This window comes from Zonotrichia albicollis, chromosome 4 (genome assembly GCF_047830755.1).
Source record: "Zonotrichia albicollis isolate bZonAlb1 chromosome 4, bZonAlb1.hap1, whole genome shotgun sequence".
Lineage (NCBI taxonomy): Eukaryota > Metazoa > Chordata > Aves > Passeriformes > Passerellidae > Zonotrichia > Zonotrichia albicollis.
In genome coordinates this window covers 42,117,391-42,134,350 of record NC_133822.1, presented here as the reverse complement: position 1 = coordinate 42,134,350, position 16,960 = coordinate 42,117,391, and the positions used below count along the sequence as shown (strand labels likewise).

The window sequence follows — 16,960 nt, the reverse complement described above, 5'->3', positions numbered from 1 at the left end:
CCTCTAGGATCAAGTCCAACTGTTAACTGAGCATTGCCACCACTAAATCATGTCTCAAAGCATCACATCTATACATCTTTAAAATACCTTCAGGCCTGATAACTCAACTACTTCCCTGGGCAGCCTGTGCCAGTGCTTGGCCACCATTTTGGTGAAGAAATTTTTCCTAATGTCCAATCTAAACTCTCCATGGCACAACTTGAGGCCATTTCCTCTAGTTCTATTGCTCTACTTGGGAGAAGAGAACAATTCTCAGCTGGCTACGAACTCTTTTCAGGTCACTGTAGAGAGCTCATCACTCTCCTGAGCTTCCTTTTCTCCAGGCAGAACAGCTGCCCAGCTCCCTCAGCTGTTTCTCTTAAGACTTGCGCTCCAGAGCCTTCACCAGCTCTGCTGCCCTTCTCTGGACATGCTCCAGCACCTCAGTGTCTTCCTTGTAGTGAGGTGTTCAGAACTGAACAGAGTATCTTAAGTGAATCTTGGGAAATTATCCCAGATCTTCTGTTCTGATGATAAAAGCCTGGTACTGTCCAGTGTGACAGTGGTTTGTAAATGACAGTGGCTTATATCAATGCATTCTCATGGAAACACTGCTCCTTTGTTTGTGCATTCATGATCCTATCTTCCTGGTGTGTTGTCTTCATGTACTTATAAAAATCAACCCTAGCATTTGAGTCTTTGCTATGCATAATAAAAAAGTCCATTTGACTTTCATTGCTTCATGACAAAAAAGCAACATAAACTCCCCCGAAACCTCATGGAAATAAACAAAATTTTCCCTCTTACCTCTTCTCAGATTACAAATTTTATTTATTTGCTTTCTACAGTACCTTAGCTTCACATACTCTCCTCTCCAGAAAGTGTAAATATAGGATTGCCCTAACTCTCACTGAGTATTGTTACAACTGTCTAAATGGGTGCAGCACCCAGCCAGGTGGTTGCTTCTGAAGACAAACAAACCAACACTAAGTCAAGCAACCTTTCAATGGGATCTCTCTTCATTAGTCAGAGCAGTTTCTCCCATTGATAAGTAACTGTTGACATAAAAAATATATCCAATCTACTTTTCACAAAAGCTGGCTTCTTTGGATATATTCCAGACAGCAGCACCTGCATCAACTTAAAAAGGTTTGAAACAGGAAATAAAAAGTTTTCACTTTGATTTCCCCAAAAGCCCCAGTTGAGAACTTTCCAAATTATGATGTAACATGTATGTTGGTGAGGAAAGTGATTTTGTATTTTGTATCTGTGGTTTAACCCCAGAAGGCAACTAAGCACTATACAGCTGCTCATTCAGTCTTCTTCCCCAGTGGGATCTGGGAGAGAATTGGAAGAATAAAAGTGAGAAAACCCATAGGCTGAGTCAAGATATTTTAAGGGGACATAAAAAGAAGAAAATAATAATGGTAACAATAGCAACAAAATAATAGTAATATACAAAACTAGTGATGCACAATTCAAGCGCTCCCCACCTGCTGACCTGCCCGTTCCCAAGCAGCAGTGGCCCCCAGCCAGCTTTCCCCCACGTACATGGTGAGCATGATGCCACATGCCGTGGAATATCCCTCTGGCCAGTTTGGGTCACCTGCCCTGACCACGTTCCCTCCAGATTCTTGTGCCCCTCCAGCCTTCTCACTGGCAGGGCATGAGAAGCTGAGAAGTCTTTGACTTCGGGCAAGCTCTACTTAACAACTAAAAATCTCAGCATGTCATCAGCATTATTCTCATGCTAAATCCAAAACACAACACTATACCAGCTATTAGGAAGAAAATTACCTCCATCCCTGCTCAAATCAGGACAAAGAGATTTAAAAATATAAAACAATGAACAAATCAGTTCGCCAGGCCTGTGGTGAAAGTTTCAACACCAACTGCAACACTGATGAAAGAAGGTCATTCTGCTCTACAGCTGTGTTAAATCTTGGATCTCTTGGGAAATAAATAACAGATATTTTAGGTTTCCTTCTATCATCAGTAGTGACACCTAAAATTTTAAACATAAGTAATAAAAACTGTTATTTATCCTTTCAGAATTCAAAAGATGCTTTTATAAACATTATTTTAAACCTAAATTATTACCTTGGGGCATGTATAAAGGATGAAAAGTATTTTGAACATATTGATCTCCAGTAGCATGAGGGAGTGCCATTACACAACTCAGCTGCAGAAATAGGGCAAGGATATGGTCTTCCATAGTGAAGCCTGCGTTTCTGCTCCTTCTCACTATTTTTCATCACAAAATTTACTTTATCCCACATAATGTCTATTAATGATGTGTCATTCATGATTTAGAAACATGATTTTACAGATTAAATGCTATGTTTTTCAAGCACCTTGTACACTGTGCCATAAGAGAATGAATGAGGAAAATTCAACAAAACAGAGCTTGTTTGCCAGAAACAGTTTGAGATTTAAATAAAATACATAATCCTTTCCACATTATGTTCTGTCTGTTTCAAACAAAACATGCTGTTAGGCAATGAGGTCAGCTTCTGCTCCCATAAACCGCCCCTGTGGACATTTTAGCAATTATCCATAGTCAATTTTTACAAAAACTGCCAAAGATTTTGGTAAATACTTTGGTAGGGGAAAAGATTAAAAGTATTTACAGGCAAGCCGCTTAAGAGTCAGCATACTAAAAAACCAAAAAAGTGAAAAATGAAACCTGCATCTCCTGTCCTTGGTATTAAATTTTCATCTTCCTTCATCAAGAGATACAAGAAAACCCTGAGGACTTTCAACATGTTGAACATATTTGTCCCAGCAAAAATTCTGTTCTTTGTACAGAGGATTTCTTGGTACACTAGTTAACTGACCATTAGCCAGCATAATGTCTGTCAAGGTATTTCCCTGGGAAATGTGTAAGTTTGAACCTTACCATTCAAAAACTTGGAGCCCATGATTCCATATTTGTCAATAACCAAACAAAGTTTCATTGAGCTGATCATAAAAAACACTGCTAGGCTTCCACTTCCCCTAAAACTACACATTTCTGAAGTTTCATTAGATCTTGAGTACATACTTCTTATCAGTTTACCTGAGAAACTGAGCTGCACATACTAGTAGTGCTCCAAGAAATGCCTGTGAGATTCATACAAGTTTATCTTAGCTGTTTCCAAATAACATAGAGTAAGACAAAATCAGGTTTAAAACACTTTCTACCAGGGAAAAAATCCTCACAAAATGCCATAACTTTTTCCAGATCCTGATTTCAACTCAGTTCCCTCATATGTCAGACAGCATTTTATTTCCTACATAATTTGAATTGCGTGTCTTCCTATACATATATAAAACCAAAGTGAACAATTTAGCTTTAAGGTAATGATCTGTAAAAGGATAAATTACATTTACACTGTTATTAAAATATAAGTACATTAATAATGGATCTATGTTTTTTTGTGAAAAGAATATTTATCCAAAGCAATAGACAAATGTATGAGATTATTCTCAAATGCCTGGAAGCCTGTGAGACTGCAGACAAATCAGGTAAGAGACACATCAAATTAAAAACTAATCTTCAAAACATTTAAGTATGCTTGCAAGACAACGTAAGCACTGGGCAGCCAATAAGCCATTTACCTCAGCAAGCTGGAATTACAAACACATTATGCCTTGTCTTAAAGTAATTACATTAGTATATTAGTAAGAAAAGTCAACTATATTTTTTTCAGGTTTTTGATCTAAATCAAAAGCATTTTCATATGCCAAAAATATTGGCACATGAAAAAAAGTTATTATTATTCTAACTGCATATTTTTACAGTAGAAAACAAGCATAAATTCCTTTTTCAAGATGTACTAAAATGCATCATGCCATTGTTAATTCTATAAATTCTGTCTGAAATTATTTCCTGGGGCATATGTTGCTGGGTTTTTTTAAGAAAGCAGATTGCCAGAATGGCCATTTTAAGAATTTCAACACATGCGTAACATTTTTCCAGGAAAACATAAGTTTAAGGTAGCAAAAATGGGGTGAGACTGATCAAAATGCTTCCTTTAACACAAAAATCCAACAAGTGCATTACTGCATCAGAAACTCAAGCATACTTTTAATTCCTATGCACCTCTAAAAGTGGAAACATTTTTAAAGTGTTTTTTCCTGCTAACACAGAAGTGCTGTACAAGAGTATCTTTCGGGGATGGTGCATGGAAACTCCACTGGTTTTCAATGGCTAGGGCTGCGCAACAAGTTTAAAATTTTGACTTCTCACCATTGATAGTCACATGGTAAAAGAACAATCTTTCAGTATAAACATCTCAGCTGTCATTACTTTCCCATGTAATTGAAGTTCAGCTACAATATATCTTAAAAGTGTTTTCCTTTCCTCTAAGCTAAAGGCTGAATTGTTACAGATGGTAATTTTGGCAGATGGTTGTATATGAAACTGAGTTTATAATTAGGCCAAACCTGACTTGTACAATTAAGGCAATGAAGATTTGAAAAATAAGAAGTGTCAGATCAGTACATGATTAGTCTGGTGCCCACGGAAAACTGAAGAAACCTGATAATTCAGATTTACAGAATGCATTGCCTATATAAAAATTTCTTCTGAGTTGCATGAATTAGAAGATGAGAAACATTTCATGCACAGGGTGTAAACTGAAATAACCATGGCATTTTACTTAAGTGTATAATCCCTTTTTCTTCAGTCAAGGAGGCTAATGAGATGGTCTGAAGCCATCTAACAGCTCCCTGCTGCTGAGAGCTGAGGGCTCCTTCTCTGCAGCTTCCCTCCCTCTGACATTCACCCGACCCCTAAGCAAGCCAGTAAATTCAGTCAGTGACTAGCCAATTCAGCTGAGAGACAAAAAGTAATCCCTGAGAAATGAGGGGAGGAGGAGATGAGATGTGCAAGGATGAGAAGACTAGGACTACCCCTTTCTGCATGTGACCTCTTGGGCTTGTTCTAACATATATCAAGCTGCATTTCAAGCCATATTATATCTAGTGTCAAAAACCTTTCCAGAGTGGTAATTTTGTGTTAAGGTGGCATTGCCAGTTTTAGCCTCTTCTGTTAAATATTTATTTATTCTTATACCAAGAAAGGAACAGTAATGTCCAGCAATCATTCTCTCTACTACGTTCTGCATATCATTCAGTAGTTTCTTGCAATCAACTTTCAGTCTCTCATCATATGTAAATTGCTCCCTTATAATGCTTTTGCCTATTTTAAGATCCCTATTTCTGTTATTCTCTTTTTTTCAATGGGAAAAAACAGAACTTTTTTGGGGGATGGCTGATGAACACTATCATAAAAGCACTCCACTTTCAAATTTCTCTTTTTGCTCCTACTGCATCCCAATATGCTGTCTGATTTGTTCTACTATAGGCACAATATAGCGATTTTTCATTCATTTTTCTGACCAAGCATTGCTACAAGAACATAAATAAGAGCTTGGAAGTACCTTTCAGAAGTAATTGAAATGGCCTTTATTAATTCAGTTACAATTAGTTCAAAACATTCCTTCCAAAATACATCCCCCTTGCTCTACAACACAACAAACTCCACTTGCCATCACACCATCTGTTCTCCCATCTCCTCTAAACCTTTACAAAGTTCCTCAGAATCTCTTTTAGTTTCAATTAACCTGAGTAATTTATGTAGCTTGCACATGTTGTCATCAATCTGTGAACCCTATTACAAGATTGAACTATATGAGGTTACTGACAATTAGAGAACATTACCTTTTAGGTTTTTGCCATGTTACAAATTAATGACTTGTTCCTACACTTTGCTTTCTGTCCTAATTAATTTTTCCCCTTAAACTGTTAAGATAAGAGAGATACACTGTGGGGCTACTTATGTTTTTTATTAGGTCTTTATTTTTTAAGAATCTAAATAAGTAATTTCCATTCTTCCTCCTTGTTCATCCATTTTGAAACACAAATATATTTCATGCATTGAATGCATTTCTTTTACAGGAATTGGGCTTTTCTATTCCTTTCATTGAACACTATTAATACAGAGTTCCCATCTGCCTTCTACCAAGCAAAGTAAATACAGCAAGAGCTGCTAGCAATGCAACAATAGAGGCAAACTGGTAGGAAAAATTCTTTTCAACTCTGGACATATTCATTAATTCTAAAGACAAGAATTAAGAGTTAATATGTTAAGAGGTATTATATATTTAAGAAAATTAAAAACCACCATGTTCACCAAATCTATGAAGTTATAATCACCTTGTCTTTACCTTAAAATTAACCCAAATTACAATTTATATCCTGCCCTTATCTTTACATCTGTTCACATACAGATGTAAACTGTATTTTTAATATCCTGGTGGTTTGTGGGTGGCTTTATAGAGTTTTTTGCTTTTGGTTTTTGTTTTGGTTTTTTTTTTTGTTTGTTTTTTGGTTTTTTTTTTGTTTTGTTTCTTGTTTGGTTTTGGTTTTGATTGGGATTTGTATAGACTAACAACAAGAAACTCCATCAAAGTGTTTCTGGTATTTCAGTGTTTCCCCACAATTCTGCTATGTGTCCAGGAAGAACAGGCACATTATTACTATGATATATACCAACACACAAGTGCTCTCAGCTTACAGTTAGGAGACACAGCATAAATCCCAGCTAACTTCATCATCACAGAATTGTGACTACAGAATTAATATGAATGTCATTCACATGGTATCTTGATGTTTTTGTTTGAGTTATGCTAACTAGAGAGAACTGTAAATATCTAATCTTAAATCTGAAGCTCTCCTTGTGGCTTTCCTTAAAAAAAACACCACAGAAATTGTGGGGTAAGCATTCCAAAAAGAAGTTAAATCATTCAGCATACACTATGGAAACACACACATAACTGGACAGAAAAAAATCTGAGAAAAAAAGCTCCCTAAGTCTGTACAATTTTGAAGAAATATAAATGCCTTTTAGATACTAATGCCCATGAAACATGACTCTTACACCAGTAACACAGTATTATGAATTTAGTTAAATAACCGAGATTAAATATTAGCTATTCTCACAGCATCTGCAACAATACAACAAAACACAACACTTTGAAAAAACAGTTCTTTTACCTTTACTTTTACTCATTAAAAATGGAATTGTAAATCATTTGTAGTGTGATACAGAGCTTTACATTTGATCAAAAGTATTCATGTGAATTAGAAAGAATGGCAACTGTCAGTAGCGAAATTATTCTGGTACAGGTTCAATAGCATCTTTGTTACAGATGTGCTGATAGAAAGCTCATACAAATATTGACACAATATGTGGTTTCTTGGATTATTTTTACACCTAGTTCTCAAATGCTTCCTAGGATCATTCTTATTAAAGAAGACACATTAATTTGCCTAGTCTATTACGAAATTTCTTTGGCTTCCGTAATTAATCTCACAGAAAATATAACCCATTTTTGAGAAGATTAGTGTAAATATCTTCAGAGCATTTACTTTTCAATGTATGCACTCTAAAATTCCAGTTTTTTTCCAGTTTTTTTTCCAGTTGACTAGTTATGCATTCTCATAATCGATAATTTTTAGCAAGCTTACTTGAGTGACACTTATCAATGTTTACAGGAGAAAAAAATCTTCCCAGTTTTACAGGAATTGCACCATTTACTTTGAAATAAGTAATGGAGTATGTATGTTAAGAAGACGACTCCTTCATAGTGAATAAATGCAAAAAGAACATAATTGTTTGACAAATAGCACTTTGAACAGGTACTAATTCAACAGTAACTGAAATAGTGTTCTTGGATGGAATTGACTTGTTTCAATAGAAATGAACCAGATTTTAGTAGGCTAAAAGCAGATTAACTTCACATATGTCTCAGGCCATTTGCAAATGTCAACAACATTCTGTTACAGTGGGAAATGACCAACAGTACTGTAGAGAATCTGACCATTACTGGCAAATGTTTAGCTGATCTCTAAAACCTGCACGTGAGAAGAGATTTATTTTTTTTTTAATGCACTGAATGAGAAGATAGAAATTCACTTCAATTATTTAAAGAACTTATTAGACCAGAACTTTTTAAAAGTAAAATGAAAGCAGCAAATCAGGTATTTCTCACTTGGTTAGGTAACAGAGCTGAGACACACAGGGGAAGGCAATACTACCCTTCTATATTCTAAATACTTCTAAAAGGATTTCCTTTGGTCTCAATAAGTATCTGACCATTAAAAGAAAAAACCAAACAAACAAAAAAAACCAAGAATTTCTTAATGTATTAAGAAAACTACTGACTTTACAGAGAAAAAAAGTATTGTCACTTCTAGAAATGGCAGAGCAGTATTTCAGGGGACTCTTCCTAAGTGTAATAATAGCTTGCAAGAATTGTAAAACAAAAAAACCAATATATTCCACAGAACAATGGAGTCATTCTAATCCAGTCCAAAGAGACACTTTGTTTCTACAGATGTTACAAAATGCAGTGACAACAAGTTATTCAGAGGACTAATATTTGAAGTGGGCTCCAAAAGGTAATGGGAAATAAAAATGCCAGAAAAAATATAGAGAACATACACTGGAGATGAAGCTTAAGGTGTATGTGAGCAAACAAGATGCTGATAGACACACTTGCAGTACTGTGGATACTGGAAGTGCAGAAGTTCTGTTGGCAGAGGTGAGGACACCAACTTAAACACAGTGGATGGTGGGAAAGCTGACAAAGAAATGAAGGTATTTTCTGTCTTGAGGGGAAGAAGTGATAAACTTGCTGACATTTTCAGATGTGACCTTGAGCTATGAGGATAAGAAAAAAAAATGCAGAAGAAAATGGATGGAGTACTATGAACACCATCTGACTTGAGATTGGAGTCAATTTTTAAAAATAGCAAGTTTTTCATTGATTTTAGCAGCCTGAAACACTGCCGAGTATTCCACTATTCATGGAACAAACACTGAAGAAATACATCTAAACATTTTGGAACAGACTACAATTATGGCCATAAGTTTTAGAGAGTGCATGGCCAACCTAGGGCATATTCTTTGTCAGGGATTATAAAACAGAAGATCAAACACCTTCAGTGACAGTAATCAAATTTATAGTTTATAAGAAAGGTTTGCATTTCCTAGAAAATAAAGCAACATCCATCAGAATCATTTAAACTGGTGTCAAATACAGTACTGGCAGTTTTTGCTGTTAGAACAGAAATGCAATGCACACATTGCTGAAGCACAGTAACTTGAAAAAGACACCAATTATGAATACTGGAGATACATTTTTTCCCTCCTTTTTAAAATAACCACCAAAAAGCTCTGTTTATTCAGGAACATGTTTTTTAATCCAAACAAAAGAGGGTGCCAAGCACTGTTATACAAGCTTCCTAAATTCATTTGGCTGACTAATGCTCCTATTCCTGCGTGCTTCAAAGTAGTAAAAGGAAAACAAATCTCAGGAAGAACTGACATTCAGATCTGTATCAGCTTGAAGACATAATGCATAATATTGTCTGCTTGCTATTTAATGCAGAAGACAAATTTTGCTGAGTTCACTTAATAATGAGCAAATGAAGGGTGGAAATTAGAGGGTTGGAACTTAGGACTTTTTTACAATAGACTATTAGCATGTTTAAATTTCAACCTCCCTAAATTTCTAAGCACTTCTTTTCATTTAGTGAATTATTTTGCATATATACAGCATATTATTAATTTAAATATATCATGCCTGACTCCTTAGTGTCTTACTTCAGTTAGACCACAAAAGCCAGCACCTTGGTATCATACTCCCATTTTATACAATTATGAAATCTCTCTAAAGAGACAGGAATATTTTGGACCAACATGAAATGGTGGAAGAAATTTTCCTACACACTTTAAACCCTCCACATTACAGGCACTTTATAACATCAAACATTATGTAGTATTTTATATCAGTATTGTACACTAATATAATATTTAAAGTTTAAATATATTAATTTTTTTAATGAAATTTTTATATCTGTGTATTACACCACATTTTCAGAATGTGTTATATACACATCATCAAGTTCATTCTTCTGTCCTGGAACAAGTCTTACAAAAAGAGCTGCTGTATGCTTTGCACAGAGTTCATTTTGTGTTTTAAACAGAGATAGATTGCCAGGACATGCACAACTTGGTTTTACAGTCTGACTTATACTGCCAGAATAACTTTTTTCCAAAAGTAATTAAGAGGTCATGTGTTACTAAACAGACCAAAGAATCTATCCAGTAATGATGTATCATGCTGCAAACATAAAAGGAAGACATACCTTGGTCTGCTGCTACGAAGCAAGCATAAGCTCATGAGAAAAGTTACAAAACAGTGTGATTCATTTAGGAGGAAAGACACTGGAAGGTCATCAGTACAAGTCATCCTGACTACATCAAGTACAGAGAATCCAGCCATAGCAAATGCAGAATACAGGTCCTCAGTAAATACACTGCATACACTTCACATACCTCTAAAGCCGTATTTAGGGTGCTTCTAAAAACTTCTCAAAGTATATCTAAAGAATAGATGACAGAGCTAATTGGACTAAATTTATTCTTGGCTTTAACTGTCAGTGAACTGATGTTCCTGGAGCTGATGGCAGCAGAACAAATGAAAGGCAGAAGGCCTGCTAAATAAGACACTGGATAAGGGTTTATTGTCACTAAGACATTTAAGGTGATTGAAGCCAGGTTCAGTCACATGGGATTGGCCAAGCTACAAGAACAGATATGACAGACAGACTGATATTTTCAGACTCTGACTTGAAAATGCTTAAATCTTTCTGAATGGAGTTTCGAGGGTGGCATGATTCACAATCTGTGAATTAGGAGTTGAGGTCTGAAATACAGTCTCCCCCACATTCTTAGCTCATGTGTAAGCCACCCTCAAGATTGAACAAATAAGCCTTCAACAGAACAGCTTCAACAAGATAAACTAGATAGTCAGAAGCTTCCCAGAGACTTAGGATGCTACCCAAGAAAATATGTGAATGTGTGTCTGTCTCACTCTAGTGCGTATGCTCACGTACATTTTTCTAGATTAGCTTTTCAGTCTGGATTGAATCAAAGTTGTTCACAAACTCAGAGTTAATTGCTGTAGACCATGCATGCTTCCTTTTGTGACAGCCCAGACTAAACCTGCATACTTTGCAGAGCATCAGTCTAAGCTGCAGAGTGTAGCCCACCGCCTGGCCCAGCTCCAAGGCTGCCAGGACACAACACCTCTCTCTGACTTCCCAGCTCTGCTGCCTAAAACCAGTGAGAAGCCAGTGAAGGTAGAAGAAGACTGAAATAGCCAGCTGGACTCCTAGAAGTTCTTCACTGGAACATTAACAAGTACATGTGAATGACTGTCATACAGGTGGGAGAAAGGGTGGCTCTTGTGGCTTGGGCTAAATATGATCTTGAGGGTCCTAAACTCAATTTTCTCCATTGAGTAGGTTTTGCAGCAAAAGTGAAGAAAAACAAAAATAACCAAGTGTTCTTTAGCAACAATGAAAGTTTAGAGCTGGGAGGTAAGTGAAAGGTGACCTTTCAGAAGACCTGCTTGAGAGATCCTTCCAGGAGCAGTGACCACCTTGAAGCAGCAGTCAGCTACTGGCCCTGCAACAGAGGAGCCTGCACTCAGCCCCCCCAAGCCTGCAGCACATGGTCTCACTTTTACTGTTGCTTCAAGTGGTGATGAAATAGCTCGAAGATCAGCATTTACCTCCCCACTTTGCAAAACAGTGTGCTCCACAGTATGGCTGAACAGCAGTGAGAACCATAAGGGACTTCTTCAGGCAATACCTGCAGTGGTATCTTGCTGATGCTACACCTGATGCTATTTCCACCTTGCACAAAAAATTAGCTCTGCTCCACACAGCAACAATAATGGAAAAACATATATAGAGCAAAAAATTCCTAATGAGATTTAAAATCATTACTGTATGCATCTACCTTATATAATTTAAACCTGGTTTAAACAGAAACAGCAACCAATCATTCACGCAGAGGTTATTAGATAAGTGTAGGAAATCAGATGACAATTATTTTCTACACTAATATGATCCAAAGTGCTCATAAATCTGACCTCCTAAATTGGCCTTTATTCAGACATAAGTAGAATTAATGTCTTCATTATCATACTATCAATGACCTCTGATACTGTACATGCTACCAGCTTTAATAAAATAAAATACTTAACACCATTTTTGTTTTCTCATACTTTCATTCACATACTAATAGATGTCTGATACTAATTACATTTGTCAATTAGTAAAACCATCCAGCAAAGAAGCCTGTGTTTCATGTGCCCCCTGCAGCCAGTTATTTCAGCATCGGTAATATTTACGAAAAGTCAGTTTTGCAGGTTTACATATGACTGGGTTGGCAATACAAACATGGGCCAAATAACACAATTAAAAGAGAAGTGCTACCACTTGCCACTCACCTTACATTCATCCATCTCCTTTTCCCACAAACACATGGAGAAAAACACAACCAACAAAAAACAAGCGGTTTTACAGTGGGTTTAAAAGGCTGACTAATCTCAGGTTTGGCACACCAAAGACCAGGGCGAGAACAAGCACTTTCGTTTTCATGTCAGCTCCCACAACACTCAAATAGAATTGCGTAGGGAGATTTTTCCTTCCTTTGCTTCTAATAAATGGGTGTTGTGTTTACATGCTGCATACTGAGCATTGCCCATCTGAAGCCAAGGGCTGCATCGTGCCAGCTCTTAACTTTCGTACAATATGGTGATTACATGAGCCAGCATACCATTAAATCACATAACAAAACTTGGAGAATGGCACTGTCAGCTTGCAGAGCCATACCTGAAGGACTGACATGCAGTGCATAAAGGGAAAAAACAGATTTCAGTGCAATGGCAAAACTGGGTCAGGAGAAGACTGGGTTACTGGCCTCACTTTAAACGACAAAGTCACGTGCTAAATAGTTCACAGAGATAAGAACTTGCAGGTGCATAATAAAAGCAGGTGAAGAAAAGAAATCAATAAAAATATCACTAAACAGTCCTTACAAAATGCTCCCCCCACCCCTGAATCTTTCAAGGTCATCTGCTATTTATTCTCCATACTACTCTTTATTCCAGGATGTTCTTTCCAGCTGCAGTACTTGCAAACTGGATTCCCTTGAACAGAGTCAAAACCAGGGGAACAGAGACCTTAGTCCATTGCCTAATATGAATAGCACAGCATCTTTCTGGCTACAGCAAATTCTCTTTTCCTATTTAATGAGCAGCAGATCTATACCTGCCATGAGCTCCAAATATCTTCCAGTTCCTAATGTTCATTTTTTTGCAGAATGAGCAAGAAAGACTGATGATCAGAAGACACTATTTCACCTAAAATCAAGCTCACACCAAGGTGTCAGGTATCTGATTTGCATTTCTGATTTAGCCTGCTGACAGGAGACTAGAAGTGCCAATTTAAGTACTAATTCTTTTTCCAAGTACCGATCCACAGTAATTTCTACAGAGGCTTCCACTTTAGTGACCCAAACATACAGATAGAACAACCTAAGATGGTAATTTAACTGCCAACAATAATGCACACGATCAGAGGCAGAAAGCTCTGCTGAAATCTAAGACACTTTCAACACTGAGGTTTCTAAGAGGATGTGCATCTAACTTACTGCAGGAGATCAAGTGCCTGAACCATGTATCTGTGATACCTTATCAGCCTTCAGAGCTACCCTACAGGTGACCCCTCTTTGCAACATATTTCTTAGTAACTTAATCCTATTTAGGTTGTCTTCAAATCACACAAAAAGCAAGCTAATCAGAAAACTGCTACATGTTTTTGCAAGATCATATCACACTGGCATCACTAACCCTGTTTTATTCAAATTGTAAAAGGTTGTCCAGACATCAGTGACATTTTATTTGTTGTCATATTAGCATGCAAAAGGACATAAACTCACTTCTGATAATAGTTTTAATTACTAAGTATTTAAGCCTACAAATCCTCTCATCCAAGTAATCCTTCAAGAAGATTAATTCATGGAAATAGCCTCATTGAAAAAGGATTTGTATGACTGAACCCTAAATGCTTAATCACTTCTTTAAGGAAATCATGACTTATAAAGAAAAATCCAGGTGTTGGTATGTTTAAAACAGGGGGGTTATGTGTCCATCAAAGCACGGAGTTTCATAAACATCACTTCTAGGACTGACACTGTTGGGGAATGTGCTCCTGCAGTTCCTGTGGTTTCTCAGGTTAAGACTGATTTAAATAAATGGACCAACTTGCTCACATTGAGTCTAGTGCTCAACAGGACTCTTCTTTCAGCACTTTCGTTGTGCTGATGTATGACTCAGCTACTCCTTCAGCTGCACTACTTATATATTATCACTGTGCAACATCACCTCAAAGATCAAAATCCCTGATTTATTTTAAACAATATCCAGGCATAACCAAGTGTTTGCAAGGCTCAGCAAGTGAGTGGTTCTTGCTTTCTGTACTATGTCTATTGCAGAATATTTTATTGTAAGAAATATTAACCTTTTTCCCAGTTTTCTGATCTTGTTCTTTCCATTATGACAGTTACCAGTCTAGACAATGATTGAAGTAGCCACAGACAGCATATAGATTAAGATTTACTTTATAATGTGTTGAGTGCCCTCATGTGCTAAAGTTCTCTTCCTTGTACCCACTTCACTTGCTCGCTCTCTTTGCGCAGGGTCTTCATGGTATTAATGGCAAGTCTTCTTGCAGTATGTCCTGCTCTGATCCCCTTGGAATGATTAATGGTTTGGTATCACATTTGTTTGCTACTCCTTAAAATACAGGAAACAACCCCTTGGAGAACTAGGAGTCTGTCAGTGCCTCCAAAAAGCAGGAAGCATAACTGCTTGAAGGCTGACAGATGCTTCACCACCATGACAAGAAGCTGTTCCACAGGCTACAGCTTGTGAGCCCGAGTCAAGCCAAATGGTCCTGAATGCCAAGACTGCCTGTCTTTCCCAGTTTACTGGGAGAGATGGATTGTTCCTGCTTTGCTCTGAATTTGCAAAAGTAGTCTGTTGACTTTTATAAGTTTACAGTTCAAATGTAATAAAATGCTTCACTGCTTCCACTCATAAATCCTCATTCGTAAACATATAAACATGACTCTCAGACTTTAAGAGACCCTTCACAATTAATAATCTATTCAGTACATTTAAATAATTGTGTATATAAGGTCTGAAACATACTATAGATGTCTTGTTCAAGGCATCTATAGTAATCTAATGTGAATAACAGCAATGGATACACATTGCTAAAATTCAGAACTGATAACTTAAGATAAAACCCCAGTGTACATCAGAATCACAAAAATTAAGTCTCCAAGTTTTAAGTTCTTAAACATGGGTATGTTCTCCAGTGCTTCGGTCAGGTGAGATTTAAATCATTTCAGAATGTGAGTATCTCTAATTCCTCTCATCTCTTGAAAAATTTATTTAACTACCCAAAATACTTTGCTAAGATCTTTTTTAAAAATATGTTTTATGTCTTTTCCAGCGACTTCTGAAGTGTCTTCACTGGTGTGTAGGTGACCCAGCAATTGCCAAGAAACAGACGAAGGCAAAAAGTATCTCGCTTCTAACGCAGCAATGTAGGAGGAGGGAAAAGCCCCCAGCGCAGAGGCAGCGGTGTGCGTGTCCATGCATTGTTCTCTCGGGAGCAGTCCTGGCTCTCGCTGGGGTCTGCCCGGGTAGAGGGTATCGGCACCTTGCGAAGTCCAGCCTTTAACTTTCTCCCGTTAGAGTTTCCTTGAGCCACTTCTTGTTACAATTTTCCACTCATGTCTGTCCCTGGCTTCCTTCTAAAAAACGCATATCGTAGTGACTGAAATCTCTACAGAACCTGCAGAGATAATGGCAAGGGCCCCCGCAGCGGCACTGAGCGGCACTTCCCGGCGGGATGCGGGAGGGAGAAGGGCGAAATGCCGGGGTTCCCACAGCACCCGCCCGGCGCCGCACGCTGGAGCGGCGTGGGGGGAGACACCGGGAACCGCAGCCACTGCACTGCTGCCCCCCATTATTTCATATTTCTCGCACTCGCAAGGGAAACACAGACAACTGATTTACTACGGCAATTTTTCCCAGTGCCTTCCGAGATCTCTCAAGGCTCGGCCGCTGGTCCGGCCGTTTGCTGCAACTTTTCCACGGGCTGCGGAACGCCGAGAGCAAGACCGGGCGATATTATTTTTTCTCCCCCTCACCTCGCTTCCCCAGCCCGTTCCCCGGCGGCAGCGGCTCCCACCCCCAGCGGGTCCCCCCCGCCCGCCTCTCGGACAGCCCGGGAGCCGCCGCCCCCGCGGACGCGCACTGCCCGCCCGGCGGCTGCCCCGGCCCGCGCCCCCTCCGCGCCCGCGGCCCCAGCCCCGGCCCCGCTCCGCCGGGAGCCGCGGGGCAGCTCCGCCCGCGGGCAGGTGGGTACCCCGCCGCCGCCCGGCCGCACTCACTTGTGCCTTCTTCATAAGGAACGACAGCGCTGCAGTCCAGCCCAGCCGGCCGTGTGCAAACTCCCTTCAGCGGAACTGTAGCTCCAGCATAATGCAGCAGCCGATAGTCCACGCATTGGGGTTGCCCACGGCGAGCCCCGCGCTGCCTCCGCCCGTCCCGCCGCCACTCCGCGCGCCCCGCTGCGCCCCCTCCCCACGGCCTGAGCGTCCGCGCTCACTGAAGCCACCGCCGGCCCCCGGCCAGGTCTTTTATATCTCCGATCTGCCTCCAACCGCGGCGGCGGCGGCAGCCCAGGCAGGACACGCCTTTCCCCTCCCTCCCGCCCTCCCGGAGGACCGGGAGCCCAGGCAGACCCTGCGGGGCGGGGGAAACCCGAGTTAACTCGGGGCAAGTTGGAGGCAGGAACAAGCCGAGCCTGCCCCTCGCCAGCGCCGGAGGGGAGCGGGGCCGCGGGCGGGCGGGGATGCGCAGGGGGTGTGGGCATGCGGGGCGGGGGGCGCCGGGTACCGGCCCCGGGGCTGGGCGCAGAGGGCTCCTCCCGGCCGGTGCTGGGGCGTCCGCCGTGCCCGGACGGGCGATCCCAGCCGATCCCCCCGCGGGGAGCGGGG

General features: G+C 39.6%; 1 protein-coding gene across 1 annotated transcript in view; it reads right to left on the bottom strand.

Annotated features, from left to right (window-relative positions):
• KITLG (KIT ligand) overlaps window positions 1–16,652 on the bottom strand; it is a 54,149-nt gene extending 37,497 nt beyond the window's left edge. The window contains exon 1 of the mRNA XM_005480665.4: window positions 16,352–16,652. Within this exon, the coding sequence (XP_005480722.1) occupies window positions 16,352–16,366 (15 nt within the window). The 5' untranslated portion in view covers window positions 16,367–16,652. The remainder of the gene's footprint in view (window positions 1–16,351) is intronic.
• Between the last annotated feature and the right edge of the window lie 308 nt (window positions 16,653–16,960).